This window comes from Anomaloglossus baeobatrachus, chromosome 9 (genome assembly GCF_048569485.1).
Source record: "Anomaloglossus baeobatrachus isolate aAnoBae1 chromosome 9, aAnoBae1.hap1, whole genome shotgun sequence".
Lineage (NCBI taxonomy): Eukaryota > Metazoa > Chordata > Amphibia > Anura > Aromobatidae > Anomaloglossus > Anomaloglossus baeobatrachus.
In genome coordinates, this window is record NC_134361.1 from 92,974,323 (window position 1) to 92,994,435 (window position 20,113).

Sequence of the window (20,113 nt, forward strand, 5' to 3'; positions counted from 1 at the left end):
CAACGTGATAATATGTCTCAATGAAATTACAGGGACCTCTCAGGCTACACACTTAACCAGTATCATAAGGGAGCAATAATCGTATTGTCCAGTATAATGAACTTTCAAATAGGTGGGCGGCACGGTGGCTCAATGGTTAGCACTGCAGTCTTGCAGCGCTTGGGTCCTGGGTTCAAATCCCACCAAGGACAACATCTGCAAGGAGTTTGTATGTTCTCCCCGTGTTTGTGTGGGTTTCCTCCGGGTTCTCCGGTTTCCTCCCACACTCCAAAGACATACAGATAGGGACTCTAGATTGTGAGCCCCAATGGGGACAGTGTTGCCAATGTATGTAAAGCGCTGTGGAATTAATAGCGCTATATAAATGAATACAATTAATTAAATAATAGCCAAGAACAAATAGTATATCTGTAGGTAGTGGTAACCACAGGGACCCAGTTTCATCTGTTAAGCCAATATGTATTGCTGACGCTGATGCATAACAAAGTCCCAGCAAGGAGGTTAGGTGAAAAAGAATAAATCAACTAAGTAAACATTACCTGACCAAACATGTGCCCAGTCCAAGAGCCCGACGCACGTTTCGACGTGTAGTCTTTTTCTAGGGAGAAAGTGATCACTTGTACCTGCCTACAAAGGAAAGGAGTCACATAAATATGCAAGATTGCAATTGTCTTGAGATGTGGGCAGTGTGGAGAATGTCAATCATGCACATAAGGGTGCGTGAAACCGCACTGTACTCCTCCTCCAGGTTAATCCAACATCATCTGTTTCTGTGAGCGACAGCAATGAAAGTCCTTTTTTGTGGACTTGTGAATAATACTACGATGCATCAAGGGTGTTTTATTGCTGGATTATGGCTCAAAATCATCATGGGGTGGTTTGGGAGTCTTAAAGGACTTACTGGTTCCATTTAATGCACTGTATACTTTATCAATCATCCTTTAAATGTAAACAGTAGCCCCTCAATTCATTAATTGCAAGCGGAGATCTTGTAAATAGTAGTGAATTCAATCATATCATATTTTTGTCCCAGTTCTTACATGCAGTGGTTACCTGTTTGCCATTAATTTATCTATCTATGATCCCTTTTCACAGTTACTCTCAAAGAGTCTCCAGGTAACCGGAGTACGGCATTGCAGTCTTATTGCGCTTTGAAGATAAAACATTTGCGCCAACCACCAAAAAGTCCCAGACGTAAAAAAGACCAACCACTAACCCATCCGAGCAAAGCAGTAAGCGTCCATCCGTCATGTCGTGTGCCCCATGAATTGATGAACAGACTTGAATTACAGCGTTTGACAGAAACCATAAATCAGGTAACTATTCACATGCTAGAAAATAGAATCATCTAGTACGATCATTTATAGTATTCGCATGATTACTCCTTGATTGATTATCTCTAAGCTAGGCACTGATTAGTATCAATAACGATTATTATTAATAATGATGATAATCACAGAGGTCGGTAAGTCAGCATTTTATTTTTCAGGTAATTAGGACTGAGATACATGATCCTGCCTCCTGCGCTGACTGCTGCAAGAAACGGGCCGAACTGGCGAAACGTCACTTTATTAGGATGAAAAAGACCAAACTGGAAGCGGATTTGCTCCACATCAAATTAGAGGAAGACAAGTGTAGTAAGGTATAGTTACATCTTAAAGTGTTAATGGCTGCATGAATGCAAGTTTTCACCTCCACACCCTTAGGCTATGTTCCCACGGGGATAGTGTCCTGCGGATATATCCGCAGGAGCTCCCAGAAAACAGCAGCACAACTTTGTCTGTGTACATGCTGCGGTTTTATTGCGGAATGTCCTGTGGATATCCTGCGGTCATTCTACATTGAAGATACAATACCATGGCTTCGGCACTGCATCCTCAATGCAGAACAAGAGTTGGAGTGATCGGGGAGTTCATACTTACCTCAATCACGCAGCACGTCACTTTCCGGCCGTGTCTGTCTGCACTCGCAGGAGAAGGTGGGTGGGTCTGAACTAGCTCCGGCTGTCACATGACCGGAGCTCGTGCAGACCCCGCCCACTTCCTGCTCCTGGCTCCACCGTGCTCCTCTGCACCGGAGAAAGTGACGCTGGTGTCTGCTATCAAGGCAGGTAAGTATAGGATCATGCGGAAAAATCCACAGGATTAATTCACATGCTGCAGATTTTTCCGCAGGGAAATCCGCACTATTTCCGCTGCGGGAAAAAACGCAGCATGGGCACATCAATTCCAAAATGCCATAGAAGTGGTTGGGGACACACTGTACTGCGGAATTTTGAGAAATCCGCTGCAATTACGCAAAAAAATCTCGGCAAATTACGCAAAAATTCCGCAGCATGGGCACAGGGTTTTAGGCTACGTTCCCAAGACTAGCGCCTGTTGAGTTTTTGATGCTGCAGAATTTCTGCACCATCTCCGCACCTTAGTTTACTTGTATTTTTTAAATTGTGTTTTTTTATGTATTTTTACTCTGCGTTTTTTGTCTCAATTTGGTGTGTCATCTATTAAATAAACCAATTTAGTTTTTTTGAAACTTCCTGGTATTGACATCAAAAGGTGCGGATTACATGCATTCATTTTTTGGATTACATGCATTCATTTTTTATGTGTTTCTGCCATGTAAACGTAACAAAAACACAGGTGTGGCGTTTTTTTTTTGTTTTTTTACCTGCAGAATTTATACATCAAATGCAAGCTTATGGGAAAATTCCGCACAGAAATCTCAGCATACTCGCAAGAGAAATTGACATACCACGGCTTGGAAAAATATGCCGCAGGGCAGTTTACGCAAAAAAAAAAAAGCACAGTGGACGTGAGATTTGTATTAATCTCATCCACTGTGCTTGTACTGTAAAACACTGCATTTTTGATGCAGCGAAAACACGTAGAGCAAAAACACAGGTAAAACTCATCGTGGGCACGCAGACTTACAAGTCGTTTAGCTGGAAGACGTGAAATCTACAGTGAGGCTTCTTTTAGTTAAGATGACATTTAAAAGTGTAAAATAGATCTTAAGGAGTTAACTTTTTTTCCTGCCGTCACTCCTGAATGTTCAGTGTCCAGCAGATCTCTCACCAAACAAGATTGCTGGATATATATATATGTATATATATATATATGTATATGTAACAGATGTGAAAATTGATTTAACACGGCACTTACCCAGGGTATAACTCCATGCCTTGCACGCTTAAATAATTAAAACACCATAAAATGTTACTATTCTGGAGCCCAATTTCATTTCTAAAGTTAGTATTTGGCAATGATGTAAATTAAGTCCTATATTGGAGCTACTTATCTCTCATCTGTCTGCGGCTGCCCGTTTTATTTAAGAAAATGATGGATAGCAGAAAACCAAATGATTTGGCTAAATAACACTTAGAAGTTTCAGTACCAAATGAGCGAGTAAAGGACCCAACTACAGTTAGGTCCAGAAATATTTGGACAGTGACACAATTTTCGCGAGTTGGGCTCTGCATGCCACCACATTGGATTTGAAATGAAACCTCTACAACAGAATTCAAGTGCAGATTGTAACGTTTAATTTGAAGGTTTGAACAAAAATATCTGATAGAAATTGTAGGAATTGTACACATTTCTTTACAAACACTCCACATTTTAGGAGGTCAAAAGTAATTGGACAAATAAACCAAAACCAAACAAAATATTTTTATTTTCAATATTTTGTTGCGAATCCTTTGGAGGCAATCACTGCCTTAAGTCTGGAACACATGGACATCACCAAACGCTGGGTTTCCTCCTTCTTAATGCTTTGCCAGGCCTTTACAGCCGCAGCCTTCAGGTCTTGCTTGTTTGTGGGTCTTTCCGTCTTAAGTCTGGATTTGAGCAAGTGAAATGCATGCTCAATTGGGTTAAGATCTGGTGATTGACTTGGCCATTGCAGAATGTTCCACTTTTTTGCACTCATGAACTCCTGGGTAGCTTTGGCTGTATGCTTGGGGTCATTGTCCATCTGTACTATGAAGCGCCGTCCGATCAACTTTGCGGCATTTGGCTGAATCTGGGCTGAAAGTATATCCCGGTACACTTCAGAATTCATCCGGCTACTCTTGTCTGCTGTTATGTCATCAATAAACACAAGTGACCCAGTGCCATTGAAAGCCATGCATGCCCATGCCATCACGTTGCCTCCACCATGTTTTACAGAGGATGTGGTGTGCCTTGGATCATGTGCCGTTCCCTTTCTTCTCCAAACTTTTTTCTTCCCATCATTCTGGTACAGGTTGATCTTTGTCTCATCTGTCCATAGAATACTTTTCCAGAACTGAACTGGCTTCATGAGGTGTTTTTCAGCAAATTTAACTCTGGCCTGTCTATTTTTGGAATTGATGAATGGTTTGCATCTAGATGTGAACCCTTTGTATTTACTTTCATGGAGTCTTCTCTTTACTGTTGACTTAGAGACAGATACACCTACTTCACTGAGAGTGTTCTGGACTTCAGTTGATGTTGTGACCAGGTTCTTCTTCACCAAAGAAAGTATGCGGCGATCATCCACCACTGTTGTCATCCGTGGACGCCCAGGCCTTTTTGAGTTCCCAAGCTCACCAGTCAATTCCTTTTTTCTCAGAATGTACCCGACTGTTGATTTTGCTACTCCAAGCATGTCTGCTATCTCTCTGATGGATTTTTTCTTTTTTTTCAGCCTCAGGATGTTCTGCTTCACCTCAATTGAGAATTCCTTAGACCGCATGTTGTCTGGTCACAGCAACAGCTTCCAAATGCAAAACCACACACCTTTAATCAACCCCAGACCTTTTAACTACTTCATTGATTACAGGTTAACGAGGGAGACGCCTTCAGAGTTAATTGCAGCCCTTAGAGTCCCTTGTCCAATTACTTTTGGTCCCTTTAAAAAGAGGAGGCTATGCATTACAGAGCTATGATTCCTAAACCCTTTCTCCGATTTGGATGTGAAAACTCTCATATTGCAGCTGGGAGTGTGCACTTTCAGCCCATATTATATATATAATTGTATTTCTGAACATGTTTTTGTAAACAGCTAAAATAACAAAACTTGTGTCACTGTCCAAATATTTCTGGACCTAACTGTATCTAACAAAAACCGGGTGGGAACTTCCGTATTGTGGGTTCCTTCATATCCTCCCTTAAGGGTGCTTTACACGCTGCGGCATTGCTAATGATACATCGTCGGGGTCACGTCGTTAGTGACGCACATCCGGCGCCGTTAGCGACATCGCAGCGTGTGACACCAAGGAGCGACGATTAACGATTGCAAAAGCGTCAAAAATCTTTGATCATTGACACGTCGCTCCTTTTCATAATATCGTTGGTGGTGCATGCCGCTGGTTGTTTGTCGTTACAGCGGCATCACACATCGCTATGTGTGACACCGCTGGAACGACGAACATCTCCTTACCTGCGTCCACCAGCAATGAGGAAGGAAGGAGGTGGGCAGCATGTTCCGGCCGCTCATTTCCGCCCCTCCTCTGCTATTGGACGTCGTTGTGATGCCGAATGCACCTCCCCCTTAAGGGAGGGATTGTTCGGCGGTCACAGTGACGTCGCTGAAGAGATATGTGCGCGTGACGCTGCCGTAGCGATAATGTTCGCTACGGCAGCAATGACCAAATGTCGCATGAACGACGGGGGCGGGTGTTACATCTCGTGGCTCTCCTGGGGCAAGGACTGAGGCAGTCTCCCATTCCTTGCCTGCCACGAGCACTCCTGCTCAGCAGCGCCGAAGGTCTGCCAGACTGCGCAGTGTGCAGGAGATACCTTCTCAGAGAGGCAGCAGAAGGGTGACACCTAGTGGTTCTCCTGTTACAAGGAGTGAAGCGGTCTCCCATTCCTGGCCTGCCGCAGACTCTCCTGCTCAGCGGCCCCGAAGGTCTGCGAGGCTGCGCAATGTGCAGAGGTTTTCTGCTCAGGGAAGCAGTGAGATTCCCGTTATCTCTGCACATTGTGAGACCGAGGATCCCGCCTCTATTTCCCAGAGGCAGGAGGGTGAGCATGTGCAATGCGTGGTGGGTCCTGATTCGCTCACTGACGTCACACGGCTTGATGACAAGGCTGGTGACGTGGTCAATCCTGACTGGCCAGGCTGGGACGTCGTGGACCCTGATTGGGTCAAGTCCGTCATCTCCGCCTCGCGCCCGCCCTCGGGTGGAGCTGCACCTCCTTAAAAGCTCCCCCTGCCATCATGGCGGCGCGCGACCGTCCTTCTATGTTTGGATGTCTGGCAGCGTGCTGCCACGCCACTGCTCAGGCATTACTGTCTCTTGTGGGCTTGGCCCTTGCTGCTCCGGCAGTACCTCGTTTGCAGGCCGTGTTCCTGCCTTGCTGCTCCGGCAGTACCCCCGTCAACAGGCCGTGTTCCTGTCCCAGGTGAGATCCTCAAGTCTCCATTGGACTCACCTGCTTATTGAAAGCACACGTGCGTGGGCACCTCTGTGCTACCCTCGTGCCATATTCTCGTGACTTCCACTGGCACACGTGCGTGGGCACCTCTGTGCTTCCCCGTGCAACAGGTACACCGAGACGTGAGATCTGTGCCATACAACCCTCACGGGTTAGGGCAGATCGGTGTACATAGATCGTCTGTGACATTCCAGACGATCGCTAGCAGCATCCCGCTCACTCTTCACCCACCATAGCGGCGGTCCCTTACACCGCACAGTGGACCTTGACCGGCGGAAGCAGTCCATTTCCCATCTTGGCACGCTTCCCCGGGTCCCCCTCGTAACATTACGGTCGCGCCAAAGGTCTGGCTATGGTTGAAGAGCAGCAGCAGTTGCTGCGTTATGTGCAGCAGTTGGAGTCACGATTGGCAGCAGTGGAGCAGTCTTCCTCCGATAAGACTACTCTGACGACAGTCGCCACCCAGGCGGCTACCCAGGCTGTGCTATTGGGCGGAAGGTCTCCTCGCCTTGCGCTTCCAGAGCGCTTTAGCGGCAACAGCTCTGAGTGCCGTGGTTTTATAAACCAGGTTACCACCTACTTAGAGCTGTCCGCGACTCTTTACGCTACCGAAAAGGCGAAGGTAGCCTTCGTCCAGTCCCTGCTCACAGGGAGAGCGCTGAAGTGGTCCACGCCGTTGTGGGAGCGCGGAGATCGTGTGGTGAATAACTTAGCAGCTTATCTTGGGGCCATGAGAATGGTGTTCCTCGGGCCTCAAGTCACCCACGATTCCGCGCTGCGCCTCCTACGACTTCGGCAAGGGTCTGCTTCAGTCGGGGACTTTGCTGTACACTTTAGGACACTGGCCGCAGAGCTGGACTGGCCGGATAAGGTCCTTGTCCCTGTGTTTTGGGAGGGCCTGGCAGGGTTTGTCAAAGACGCACTGGCTACACGTGAGGTGCCTGCCACTTTAGAGTCCTTGATTCAGGTTGCCTCTCGCATAGACATCCGCCAGGCGGAGCGAAGGCTCGAGGTCTCTTCAGCACCCAAGTCTTCCCGGCCTAAAATGCGTCTGACTCCCGTCTTCCATCAGACAGGTCCCCCAGCCAGTCCTGTAGGCGACTCCGTGGAGTCAATGGAGGTGTCCAAGGTGGTCTCCTCTGCCCCAGGTTCTCGGTCTTGTGTCATCTGCTTTTCCTGTGGGCAGAGGGGACACATAGCTACCCGATGTCCCAAACCGTCGGGAAAAGACAGCGTCTAGTTTCTATCAGAGGGGGGACTCTAGACGCTACCTCTCCCTCTAGGTTGACTATCAGCGCCCAGTTGCAGTTCGGCACTACTCTCTTCTCTGCCCTGGCTTGCTTGGACTCAGGCGCTGAAGGCAATTTCATCTCGACCTCCCTGGCAACCCGATACTCAGTTCCCCTGGTTCTGTTGCCCAAGCCACTCAGGGTCCGGGTAGTCGACGGGTCCATACTACTCGATCCTATCACCCAGATCACCATCCCTCTCAGGATGGATGTACCACCGGGACACCATGAGCAGGTGTCCTTCCTGGTGCTTCCAGGGGGGACGGATGAGATCCTACTGGGCCTTCCCTGGTTGAGACAGCATGCTCCTATACTCAACTGGGCAACAGGGGAGATCTCATCCTGGGCAGGATCCTGTAGAGAGCACCTCGTGACTACCGAACCACCCGCTACCATTAGGTCGGTTGGGTCCTCAGGGAATACTGAGGGGCCGGGTTTACCGACACCTTATGAGGCCTACAGGGATGTCTTTTCCAAAAGGGCCGCAGATACTCTTCCTCCCCACCGGCCATATGATTGCCGAATAGACCTGAAGCCAGGCTCCGAGCCCCCTAGGGGCAGAGTGTATCCACTCTCTGCTCCAGAGACGGAGGCTATGTCCAAATATATTCAGGACAGCCTGGCGAAGGGGTTCATTCGCAAGTCTATTTCACCGGCTGGTGCAGGGTTCTTTTTTGTGCAGAAGAAGGAAAGGGATCTGCGCCCCTGTATCGATTACAGGGGATTAAATGCAATCACAATCAAGAACAAATACACTTTGCCCCTCATTACTGAGCTATTTGATCGATTCCGCGGGGCAAAGGTCTTCACAAAGCTGGATCTACGCGGGGCGTATAATCTAGTGCGAGTCCGAAAGGGCGATGAGTGGAAGACCGCCTTTAACACCAGGGACGGTCACTACGAGTATCTAGTAATGCCCTTTGGACTCTGCAATGCCCCCGCCGTATTTCAAGACTTTGTGAATGACATTTTCCGGGATTTGTATCTTTCCGTGGTTGCATACCTGGATGATATCCTTATCTTCTCCCCCGATCTTACCACCCATCGGAGGGATGTCATCCGAGTACTTAAGAGGCTTCGCACCCATTCGTTATATGCTAAGCTGGAAAAGTGCGTTTTTGAACAGGAATCCTTGCCGTTCCTGGGGTACATAGTGTCCAGTCAGGGGTTAGCAATGGATCCGGGGAAGTTGGAGACAGTGATGAACTGGCCTGAGCCCCGCTCGCTGAAGGCGATCCAGCGATTCTTGGGGTTTATCAATTATTATCGCCAGTTCATTCCCAACTTCTCGACGGTGGCAGCACCCATCATTGCCCTTACCCGCAAGGGCGCTAATCCCAAAGCATGGACACGGGAAACGGTAGAGGCATTTCACACTCTCAAAACTCACTTCTCTAGAGCTCCCATCCTTCATCGTCCAGACATCTCCAAACCCTTCCTACTGGAGGTAGACGCCTCTTCGGTCGGTGCAGGTGCAGTCCTGTACCAGAAAAACGAACGAGGAAGGAAACATCCGTGTTTCTTTTTCTCCAAGACCTTTTCTCCGGCCGAGAGGAACTACTCCATAGGGGATAGGGAGTTACTGGCGATGAAACTAGCATTCCAGGAATGGCGGCATCTCCTGGTGGGTGCGAAGCATCCATTTGAGTTTTTTTCTGACCACAAAAACTTCACATACCTCCAGACAGCACAACGCCTGAACCCAAGGCAGGCCCGTTGGTCTTTATTCTTCTCCCGGTTCCGCTTTATTATCCGCCACCTGGCCGGTGAGAAGAACGTACGGGCCGATGCCTTGTCACGTTGTATGGTTGTGTTGGAGGAGGACGAGGAGGAGCCTCGTCTTATACTACCCCCGGACAGCTTGAGGATGGTCACTCCCACTTCTTTGGACCAGGTGCCACCTGGCAAAACCCTCGTTCCCCCTGAACTACGGAACGAGGTGCTATCGTGGGCCCATGCCTCCAAGGTCGGGGGTCACTTCGGGGTCAAAAGGACCAGAGACCTGGTGACCAGGCATTATTGGTGGCCGAGACTACCCCAGGACATACAGGAATATGTGGGAGCCTGTATGTCGTGTGCTCGGAATAAGCCGTCCCGGCAGAGACCGGCAGGTCTTCTTCACCCACTGCCAGTGCCGGATCGTCCCTGGGAAGTGGTAGGGATGGACTTCCTGGGAGATCTGCCCAAATCAGCAGGGCACAGGGTCGTATGGGTCATCACGGACCACTTCTCTAAAATGGTCCACTTGGTGCCTCTCCCACGACTCCCGACGTCACGTGCTCTCGCCACCTTGTTCATTCGGCATGTATTTAGGTTGCATGGCATGCCTGACAAGGTGGTGAGCGACCGGGGTCCCCAGTTCGCGTCTCGCTTCTGGAGAGAGTTCTGTAAGCTCCTGCAGATAGAGCTGAACATCTCCTCCGCATACCATCCCGAGACCAATGGATTAGTGGAGAGGACTAATCAGACCTTGGTAACTTACCTCCGCCATTTTATATCCGCGCACCACGACAACTGGGCTAACCTCCTTCCTTGGGCCGAATTTGCCATTAACAATTCGGTCCATGAATCCTCTGGCCAGACTCCGTTCCTACTCAATAACGGACAACATCCCAGAATCCCGGTTCCGATGCCCATTACGTCACCCGATACTAGAGTGGAGGATTGGGCTACCAAGGCCCGGGAGATCTGGGATGACACCCAAGAGGCTCTTAAAAGGGCTAAAGACCGGATGGTGACAACGGCTGATGTTCGCCGCCGCCCTGCACCATCCTTCGCCCCTGGTGACCTAGTATGGCTGTCCTCTAAGAATGTTAACCTACGGGTACAGGCAGCCAAATTCGCCCCTAGGTATCTGGGTCCGTTTAAAGTACTACAGCAGGTAAACCCAGTGGCATACCGACTCCAGCTCCCTCCACGCTGGGCTATAGCCAACACCTTTCACGTGTCCCTCCTGAAACCCGTACGACTTAATAAATTCTCGGGGTCCCTGCCGGCTCAAACCGACTCCCCGTCCGACGACCCTGAGGTGGCAAAACTTGTGGAGACAAAAGTCATACAGGGCAAGAGGTACTACCTCGTGGAGTGGGCCGGCCGTGGTCCGGAGCATAGATCCTGGGAGTTGGAGGATCATATCCGCGCCCCGGGTTTGATAGCGGCCTTCGAGCACGGACAGGGGGGGGGGCCTAGACAGGGGGGTAATGTTACATCTCGTGGCTCTCCTGGGGCAAGGACTGAGGCAGTCTCCCATTCCTTGCCTGCCACGAGCACTCCTGCTCAGCAGCGCCGAAGGTCTGCCAGACTGCGCAGTGTGCAGGAGATACCTTCTCAGAGAGGCAGCAGAAGGGTGACACCTAGTGGTTCTCCTGTTACAAGGAGTGAAGCGGTCTCCCATTCCTGGCCTGCCGCAGACTCTCCTGCTTAGCGGCCCCGAAGGTCTGCGAGGCTGCGCAATGTGCAGAGGTTTTCTGCTCAGGGAAGCAGTGAGATTCCCGTTATCTCTGCACATTGTGAGACCGAGGATCCCGCCTCTATTTCCCAGAGGCAGGAGGGTGAGCATGTGCAATGCGTGGTGGGTCCTGATTCGCTCACTGACGTCACACGGCTTGATGACAAGGCTGGTGACGTGGTCAATCCTGACTGGCCAGGCTGGGACGTCGTGGACCCTGATTGGGTCAAGTCCGTCATCTCCGCCTCGCGCCCGCCCTCGGGTGGAGCTGCACCTCCTTAAAAGCTCCCCCTGCCATCATGGCGGCGCGCGACCGTCCTTCTATGTTTGGATGTCTGGCAGCGTGCTGCCACGCCACTGCTCAGGCATTACTGTCTCTTGTGGGCTTGGCCCTTGCTGCTCCGGCAGTACCTCGTTTGCAGGCCGTGTTCCTGCCTTGCTGCTCCGGCAGTACCCCCGTCAACAGGCCGTGTTCCTGTCCCAGGTGAGCTCCTCAAGTCTCCATTGGACTCACCTGCTTATTGAAAGCACACGTGCGTGGGCACCTCTGTGCTACCCTCGTGCCATATTCTCGTGACTTCCACTGGCACACGTGCGTGGGCACCTCTGTGCTTCCCCGTGCAACAGGTACACCGAGACGTGAGATCTGTGCCATACAACCCTCACGGGTTAGGGCAGATCGGTGTACATAGATCGTCTGTGACATTCCAGACGATCGCTAGCAGCAACCCGCTCACTCTTCACCCACCATAGCGGCGGTCCCTTACACCGCACAGTGGACCTTGACCGGCGGAAGCAGTCCATTTCCCATCTTGGCACGCTTCCCCGGGTCCCCCTCGTAACAGGCGGGTGCTATCGCGCACGACATCGCTAGCTACCGCTAGCGATGTCGCAGCATGTAAAGCACCCTTTACGGTCAATGCATGAGATTTCAAGTTTCTTGTGACATATGTTATTGCTCTGCAACTGTTCCGTACAAAATATGCAGCACTATTTTAGTTAAGTGTAAGATCTCGAACTTTGTCAGTAACGGCCATGGAGGGTTACAGTGGACGTAAGGGCTTATGGGATCCTGCGCAGCATGCAGAGATCCCACAATCCTGAAGGTCAGGCCCAACGTTTACTAGAAAGTTGGGTCCTTTATATGGTAATCAGGGATTGTTACAGTGCCTTGAGAAATTCACCTTACACCTACATACTTAAATGTATTTTATTGGGATTTTATGTGATATACCAACACTAAATAACAAGTATTTGTGAAGTTTGTCCCCTTAACGACCGCGGGCAGTAAAGTTATATCCTAGCGGTCATAGCGTTAATCCCCACCTGCTGCTGCGGGCTGCAGGTGGGGATCAGCGCACATCTCAGCTGATTTATACAGCTGACATGTGTACCCATAGGCACGAGCGAAATCGTTATCCGCCCGTGCCTTTTAACCCCTTAAATGGCGCTGTCACGGTGTGGCAATAGCACTAGATCCGTACTCACCGCCCAATATCAGAAGTCATGTGACGTGATCACTTGGATCTGGTGGTTGTCATGGTAGCATAGGGTCATGTGATGACTCCTGTGCTCACATGACTCAGATCCTGTAAGAAACAGCCGAGTGCTGCTTGTTACAAGAGATGATCAATTCTCACGGTCTGAACGGTGCTGCTCTGATCAGGAGAAAATAATGAGCGATCAGATTGCTGATCATAACAGTCCCCTAGAGGACCTAGTAAAATAAAAAAAAAAAAGTTTAAAAAAAGTTTTAAAAAATTAAAAAATAATAAACCTAAAAATTTAAATCAACTCCTTTTGCCCTATTGAAAACTAAAGGGTTAAAAAAATGAAAAATATACACACATTTGGTATATCTGCATTCAGAAATGCCCGATCTATGAAAATATTAAATCAATTAATCCGATTGGTAAATGGCGTAGTGGCAAACAAATTCCAAACGACAAAATTAAGTTTTTTGGTCGCCACAAATGTTGCGCTAAATGCAATAACAGGCGATCAAAGCGTAGCATCTGCGCAAAAATGATACCGTTAAAACCGTCAGCTCGAGATGCAAAAAATAAGCTGTCACTGAGCCATAGATCCCGAAAAATGAAAATGCTACGGGTCGACGGTTATGACTATGCTCTGATCTGAACCATCCATTTGTAGCTCTGTCAGGATGTTTGGGTTGTTCTCGTGCTGGACGGAGAACCAACGCCGCAGTCTCAAGTCTTTTTCTTCTAACAGGTTTTCCTCCAGAAGTGTTCTGTATTTAGCTCCATCCATTTTCCCATCAACTCTGACCAGGTTCCCTGTGCCTCCCCACATGATGCTGCCACCACCATGCGAAACGATGGGGACGGTGTTGTCATGTTGATGTGCAGTGTAGGTTTTCTGCCACACCGTTTTACATTTAGCCCAAAGAGTTCTACATTGGTGTCATCTGACCATAGCACCTTCTTCCAAATGCTAGCTGTGTCCCCTACATTGGACTGCACTCTGATAAAATCACGTACTCACACAAGGGAGAACGTGGACACATTTTGTCCTCCATCTTCTCCTCACACTGTGCTTAGATTTTCTCATCCGGACAATTCGGATCACACTGTGCTGACACTTGGATTAAACTCAAAGTTTGGTTGTAGTGTCATTAGCATAATTGACCCAATTCTCTCAGATGAGATAATCTACATGTTGTCCTGTACACAGATTCTCCCACTTGAACTGTGGATTTCTGCTGCTCCTACAGAGTGACCATGAACCCCTTGTTTGCTTCTCTAATTAGTGTTATCCTTGCTTGGGATCAGTTTAGGTGGACAGCCATGTCTTGGTAAGTTTGCAGTTGTGCCATACTTCCTCTATTTTTGGATGATGGATTGAACAGTGCTCTGTGGGATATTCAGAGCCTAGGCTATTTGTTTTATAACCTAACCCTGATTTTCTTTTCTCCACTACATTATCTCTGACCTCTCTGGTGAGTTCCTTGGTTTTCATGATGCTGTTTCATCCCTAATGTTCTAAAAAAAAACCCTTCTCCTTTCTTCACAGAACAGCTGTAGTTATACTGAGATTAAACTACACAGTTGGACTCAATTTACTAATTAGGCGACTTACAAAGGCAATTAGTCACTCAGGATTTTATTTAGAGGTATCAGACTACAGAGGGTTGAATACAAGTTTACGTCGCTATTATCAGAAATATATTTTTAAAATACTTAGAAAACCAAGTATAATTTCCGTTACACTTCACAAATATTTGCTAGTTTTTGTTAGTATATCACATAACATCCCAATAAAATACATTGGGTTTTTTTCTAATAAATAATATTTAGTCAAACCTTCCCTGGCTGCAGATTGTCATCTTAAAGGAGTTGTCTTAACTTATTACCCCTAATGACCCAGGAAATTCTAGTACTTCCTTGCGCCCCTTCTTCCAAAAGTCATAACTTTTAATTTTTCCCACATAGACATTTAAGGGCTTGTTTTTGTGGGATGAATTGCAATTTTTTAATAACGCCATTCATTTTACCATATAATTTACTAAAAAACTGGGTGAGGGTGTGGGATTTTGCAAAGTGCTTGATCAAACAAGCAACTTTGTCATTTTCTTATTACAATTTCTCCCTTGCTCTAACGTGCACAACTGGACAGATTAGGGGCAAAAACATAGTTACAAATTCCCTTTTAAATACAGTCATATGAAAAAGTTTGGGCACCCCTATTAATGTTAACCTTTGTTCTTTATAACAATTTGGGTTTTTGCAGCAGCTATTTCAGTTTCATATATCTAATAACTGATGGACTCAGTAATATTTCTGGTTTGTAACGAGGTTTATTGTACTAACAGAAAGTGTACAATCCGCATTTAAACAAAATTTGACTGGTACAAAAGTATAGGCACCTCAACATAAAAGTGACATTAATCTTTTGTAGATCCTCCTTTTGCAAAAATAACAGCCTCTAGTTGCTTCCTGTAGCTTTTAATGAGTTCCTGGATCCTGGATGAAGGTATATTTGACCATCCCTGTTTACAAAACAATTCCAGTTCAGTTAAGTTTGATGGTCGCCGAGCATGGACAGCACGCTTCAAATCATCCCACAGATTTTCAATGATATTCAGGTCTGGGGACTGGGATGGCCATTCCAGAACATTGTAATTGTTCCTCTGCATGAATGCCTGAGTAGATTTGGAGCGGTGTTTTGGATCATTGTCTTGCTGAAATATCCATCCCTTGCGTAACTTCCACTTCGTCACTGATTGTTGCACATTATTGTCAAGAATCTGCTGATACTGAGTTGAATCCATGCGACCCTCAACTTTAACAAGATTCCCGGTGCCGGCATTGGCCACAGAGCCCCAAAGCATGATGGAACCTCCACCAAATTTTACTGTGGGTAGCAAGTGCTTTTCTTGGAATGCCGTGTTATTTTGCCTCCATGCATAACGCCTTTTTGTATGACCAAACAACTCAATCTTTGTTTCATCAGTCCACAGGACCTTCTTACAAAATGTAACTGGCTTGTCCAAATGTGCTTTTGCATACCTCAGGCGACTCTGTTTGTGGCGTGCTTGCAGAAACTGCTTCTTTCGCATCACTCTCCCATACAGCTTCTCCTTGTGCAACGTGCGCTGTATTGTTGACCGATGCACATTGACACCATCTGCAGCAAGATGATGCTGCAGGTCTTTGGAGGTGGTCTGTGGATTGTCCTTAAATGTTCTCACCATTATTCTTCTTTGCCTTTCTGATATTTTTGTTGGCCTACCACTTCTGGGCTTAACAAGAACTGTACCTGTGTTCTTCCATTTCCTTACTATGTTCCTCACAGTGGAAACTGACAGTTTAAATCTCTGAGACAACTTTTTGTATCCTTCCCCTGAACAACTATTTTGAATAATCTTTGTTTTCAGACCATTTGAAAGTTGTTTTGAGGAGCCCATGATGCCACTCTTCATAGTAGATTCAAATAGGAGAACAACTTGCAAGTGGCACCTTAAATACCTTTTCTCATGATTGGATACACCTGCCTATGAAGTTCAAAGCTCAATGAGGTTACAAAACCAATTTAGTGTTTTAGTAAGTCTGTAAAAAGTAGTTAGGAGTGTTCAAATCAAGAAATTGATAAGGGTGCCCATACTTTTGCATCGGTCAAATTTTGTTTCAATGCAGATTGCACATTTTCTGTTAGTACAATAAACCTCATTTCAATCCAGAAATATTACTCAGCCCATCAGTTATTAGATATATGAAACTGAAATAGCTGTTGCAAAAACCCAAATTGTTATAAAGAAAAAAGGTTAACATTAATAGGGGTGCCCAAACTTTTTCATATGACTGTATATATCTAGTTTTTAGGATTTAGCCAGGGTTGTTGCTATACGTGACAGCATGCAATGATTGTTTGGCATGGGGACGAAATAACTGTGTTTTTCATGTACAGATTAATACAGTGCCTACAAGTAGTATTCAACCCCCTGCAGATTTAGCAGGTTTACACATTCGGAATTAACTTGGCATTGTTACATTTGGACTGTAGATCAGCCTGGAAGTGTGAAATGCACTGCAGCAAAAAAGAATGTTATTTCTTTTTTTTTTTTTTTTTTTTTTTTTTAAATTGTGAAAAGTTTATTCAGAGGGTCATTTATTATTCAACCCCTCAAACCACCAGAATTCTGTTTGGTTCCCCTAAAGTATTAAGAAGTATTTCAGGCACAAAGAACAATGAGCTTCACATGTTTGGATTAATTATCTCTTTTTCCAGCCTTTTCTGACTAATTAAGACCCTCCCCATACTTGTGAACAGCACTCATACTTGGTCAACATGGGAAAGACAAAGGAGCATTCCAAGGCCATCAGAGACAAGATCGTGGAGGGTCACAAGGCTGGCAAGGGGTACAAAACCCTTTCCAAGGAGTTGGGCCTACCTGTCTCCACTGTTGGGAGCATCATCCGGAAGTGGAAGGCTTATGGAACTACTGTTAGCCTTCCACAGCCTGGACAGCCTTTGAAAGTTTCCACCTGTGCCAAGGCCAGGCTTGTCCGAAGGGTCAAGGCTAACCCAAGGACAACAAGGAAGGAGCTCCGGGAAGATCTCATGGCAGTGGGGACATTGGTTTCAGTCAATACCATAAGTAACGTACTCCACCGCAATGGTCTCCGTTCCAGACGAGCCCATAAGGTACCTTTACTTTCAAAGCGTCATGTCAAGGCTCTTCTACAGTTTGCTCATGATCACTTGGAGGACTCTGAGACAGACTGGTTCAAGGTTCTCTGGTCTGATGAGACCAAGATCGAGATCTTTGGTGCCAACCACACACGTGACGTTTGGAGACTGGATGGCACTGCATACGACCCCAAGAATACCATCCCTACAGTCAAGCATGGTGGTGGCAGCATCATGCTGTGGGGCTGTGTCTCAGCTAAGGGGCCTGGCCATCTGGTCCGCATCCATGCGAAGATGGATAGCATGGCCTACCTGGAGATTTTGGCCAAGAACCTCTGCTCCTCCATCAAGGATCTTAAGATGGGTCGTCATTTCATCTTCCAACAAGACAACGACCCAAAGCACACAGCCAAGAAAACCAAGGCCTGGTTCAAGAGTGAAAAAATCAAGGTGTTACAGTGGCCTAGTCAGTCTCCTGACCTTAACCCAATTGAAAACTTGTGGAAGGAGCTCAAGATTAAAGTCCACATGAGACACCCAAAGAACCTAGATAACTTGGAGAAGATCTGCATGGAGGAGTGGGCCAAGATAACTCCAGAGACCTGTGCCGTCCTGATCAGGTCTTATAAAAGACGAATATTAGCTGTAATTGCAAACAAGGGTTATTCCACAAAATATTAAACCTAGGGGTTGAATAATAATTGACCCACGCTTTTATGTTGAAAATTTATTAAAATTTAACTGAGCAACATAACTTGTTGGTTTGTAAGATTTATGCATTTGTTAATACATCCTGCTCTTGTTTGAAGTTTGCAGGCTCTAACTTATTTGCATCTTATCAAACCTGCTAAATCTGCAGGGGGTTGAATACTACTTGTAGGCACTGTAGGTTAAGCATGTTAAAAACATGAGTATCAGCGAAAATTGACATTTACTGTAAAAAAGCAGTCTATTTCACTGCACATCACCCTACCAATACATCTTGGCACATGTTGGTCAACCCCATACAGGCCTCCCATAACCTTCATTAGTCTATGCCAACATTGTGCAGTTAGGACATACAAGTCTATGAGACAATCAGCTGTGTATTCAAGTCTTATTGCTATGCTTTGCTTAACTTTGTACTAATAATGACTTTTTCTTTAAGGATCTGGTTACTTGTATTGGAGAAATCCTCCAAACTCTGCCCAAACCCTCCGAGGACCCGGCTGCTATCTGGCACAGACTGTCCACCGGTGTTATGAAGACGTGAACTCGTGTCTCGGTGAAGCACAGTGTTTTCATTGATGTTAGATCTTATTTGTATCTTAAAATGTGAAAATAAACTTTGAAGAAAAGATTTCACACAGAGGAACGTGTAAACATTTTGTACAAAGCTGATTCTGAAACTGATGTGAGATCTTTCATATTGTGCCCTCTATTTCCACATCTGTCACCGTCTGCCCCACTACATACAGTTTATTGATCAAGGCTTGATTTTATTTTATTCTTTGAGGTTTTGTAGTTATGAGAAAATGAAGACAGTTAAGTTCAGCGCATAGAGCTTGTATGAAGTGTCAGCGGCACCCATGCTCCATCAATGCTCCTTACACACTACAGTATTTGTTATATGTGGGTAGGAATAGGAAACTCTGGACTCCTGGGATGAACACACTGAAGATTAATCCCTTTCTCTTGAAGGCTAATTTTCATTTTTAGGCTTTTTTTTTTCTTCCAATTTTTTTAAAAAATGTTGTCACCGTTTTCTCAGAACTGTATGGTATTATTTTTCTATCACTGGAACCCTGCCTGAACTGTAGTGTTCGGGTGCTAGTTGTGTCTGACCTTGAACTGTGAACTGTCCCCCGTCCTGCTCACCTAGCCTGGTTCAGCTTCCACAGTCCCTGGACGCCAGCCTTCACTTGTCTAGGTGGGTTCGGGTTCCCCTTGTGGTCCAGTGGATCCACCTCTCCCTTCGGATATGCGTCATCCCCGCACTTGCCCCATCCCCCGGCAGTGAGAGCGTAACAGACATCATCAGGGGAAAGAGATAGAAGCATAGAAGCATTAAGTAACAACATGCACTGTCCGACAACTACTAGCACTACCATCAATGAATCGTCATAATGAGCAGCAGCTGTCACTGCTTCTGTCTTGGCCCCCCACACTACGTCTTCTTTCAGTTAGATGCTATGGTAAAAGCAAAGAGCCAGCACTGCACTTACATCTTCCACAGAGTCGATAATCATTGACACCTGGACGTCTATACAGGGAGCGGCGATTCAACAAACCAGTAACCAACTGCAGCAGTGGCCACTGATAATATCCTGTGCCAGGAGGAGAGCTAGACGCTGCAGGAAATGAGTGCAGCCCCAGCCTCTTATGGCGTCCCATTTGAGACTCCTCTCAGACAAAACTTCACAGGAAGTGAGGTAAAACATTTTGGGATTAACTAAAGAGAAGTGTAGGGTATTGTGTATAAAAGTGGAAGCATATTTGGCAAGGACATTTTAGGTCCCTGACCACCGCTTTCGCAAAGGAAACCTCTTCCCATTTCATGCTGTCAGCAATGGCACCACATTGAAGAAAAATGTCACAAGACCAGAAAAAGAAAATAATTTTTTTACATAAGAAAAGTGAAGGCTACACAAAGATCAGCATAGCTTTATTTATCAGTCAGAATTTTGTAGCAAAAATGATACAAAAATGAATGGAAGTGCAACCAAGCCACAGAGCTGTCCAAGCCAGCCACTGTCTTTAACACCTAAACAGAAGCATCTTCCGTTAAGAAGAGTTAAAGACAGTCAAGAAGAAAGTTCACTTCCGTCGCCACAGAAGTAGAAACC

At 46.6% G+C, this 20,113-nt stretch overlaps 1 protein-coding gene across 2 annotated transcripts in view; it reads left to right on the plus strand.

The window, feature by feature from the left end:
* C9H8orf48 (chromosome 9 C8orf48 homolog) overlaps nt 1-19,573 on the plus strand; it is a 60,943-nt gene extending 41,370 nt beyond the window's left edge. For both annotated transcript variants that reach the window (XM_075322699.1, XM_075322700.1), the window contains exons 5-7: nt 1,096-1,316; nt 1,490-1,642; nt 18,436-19,573. In XM_075322699.1, coding sequence (XP_075178814.1) covers nt 1,096-1,316; nt 1,490-1,642; nt 18,436-18,540 — 479 coding nt within the window. In that variant the 3' untranslated portion in view covers nt 18,541-19,573. The remainder of the gene's footprint in view (nt 1-1,095; nt 1,317-1,489; nt 1,643-18,435) is intronic.
* The last annotated feature ends 540 nt before the right edge of the window (nt 19,574-20,113 follow it).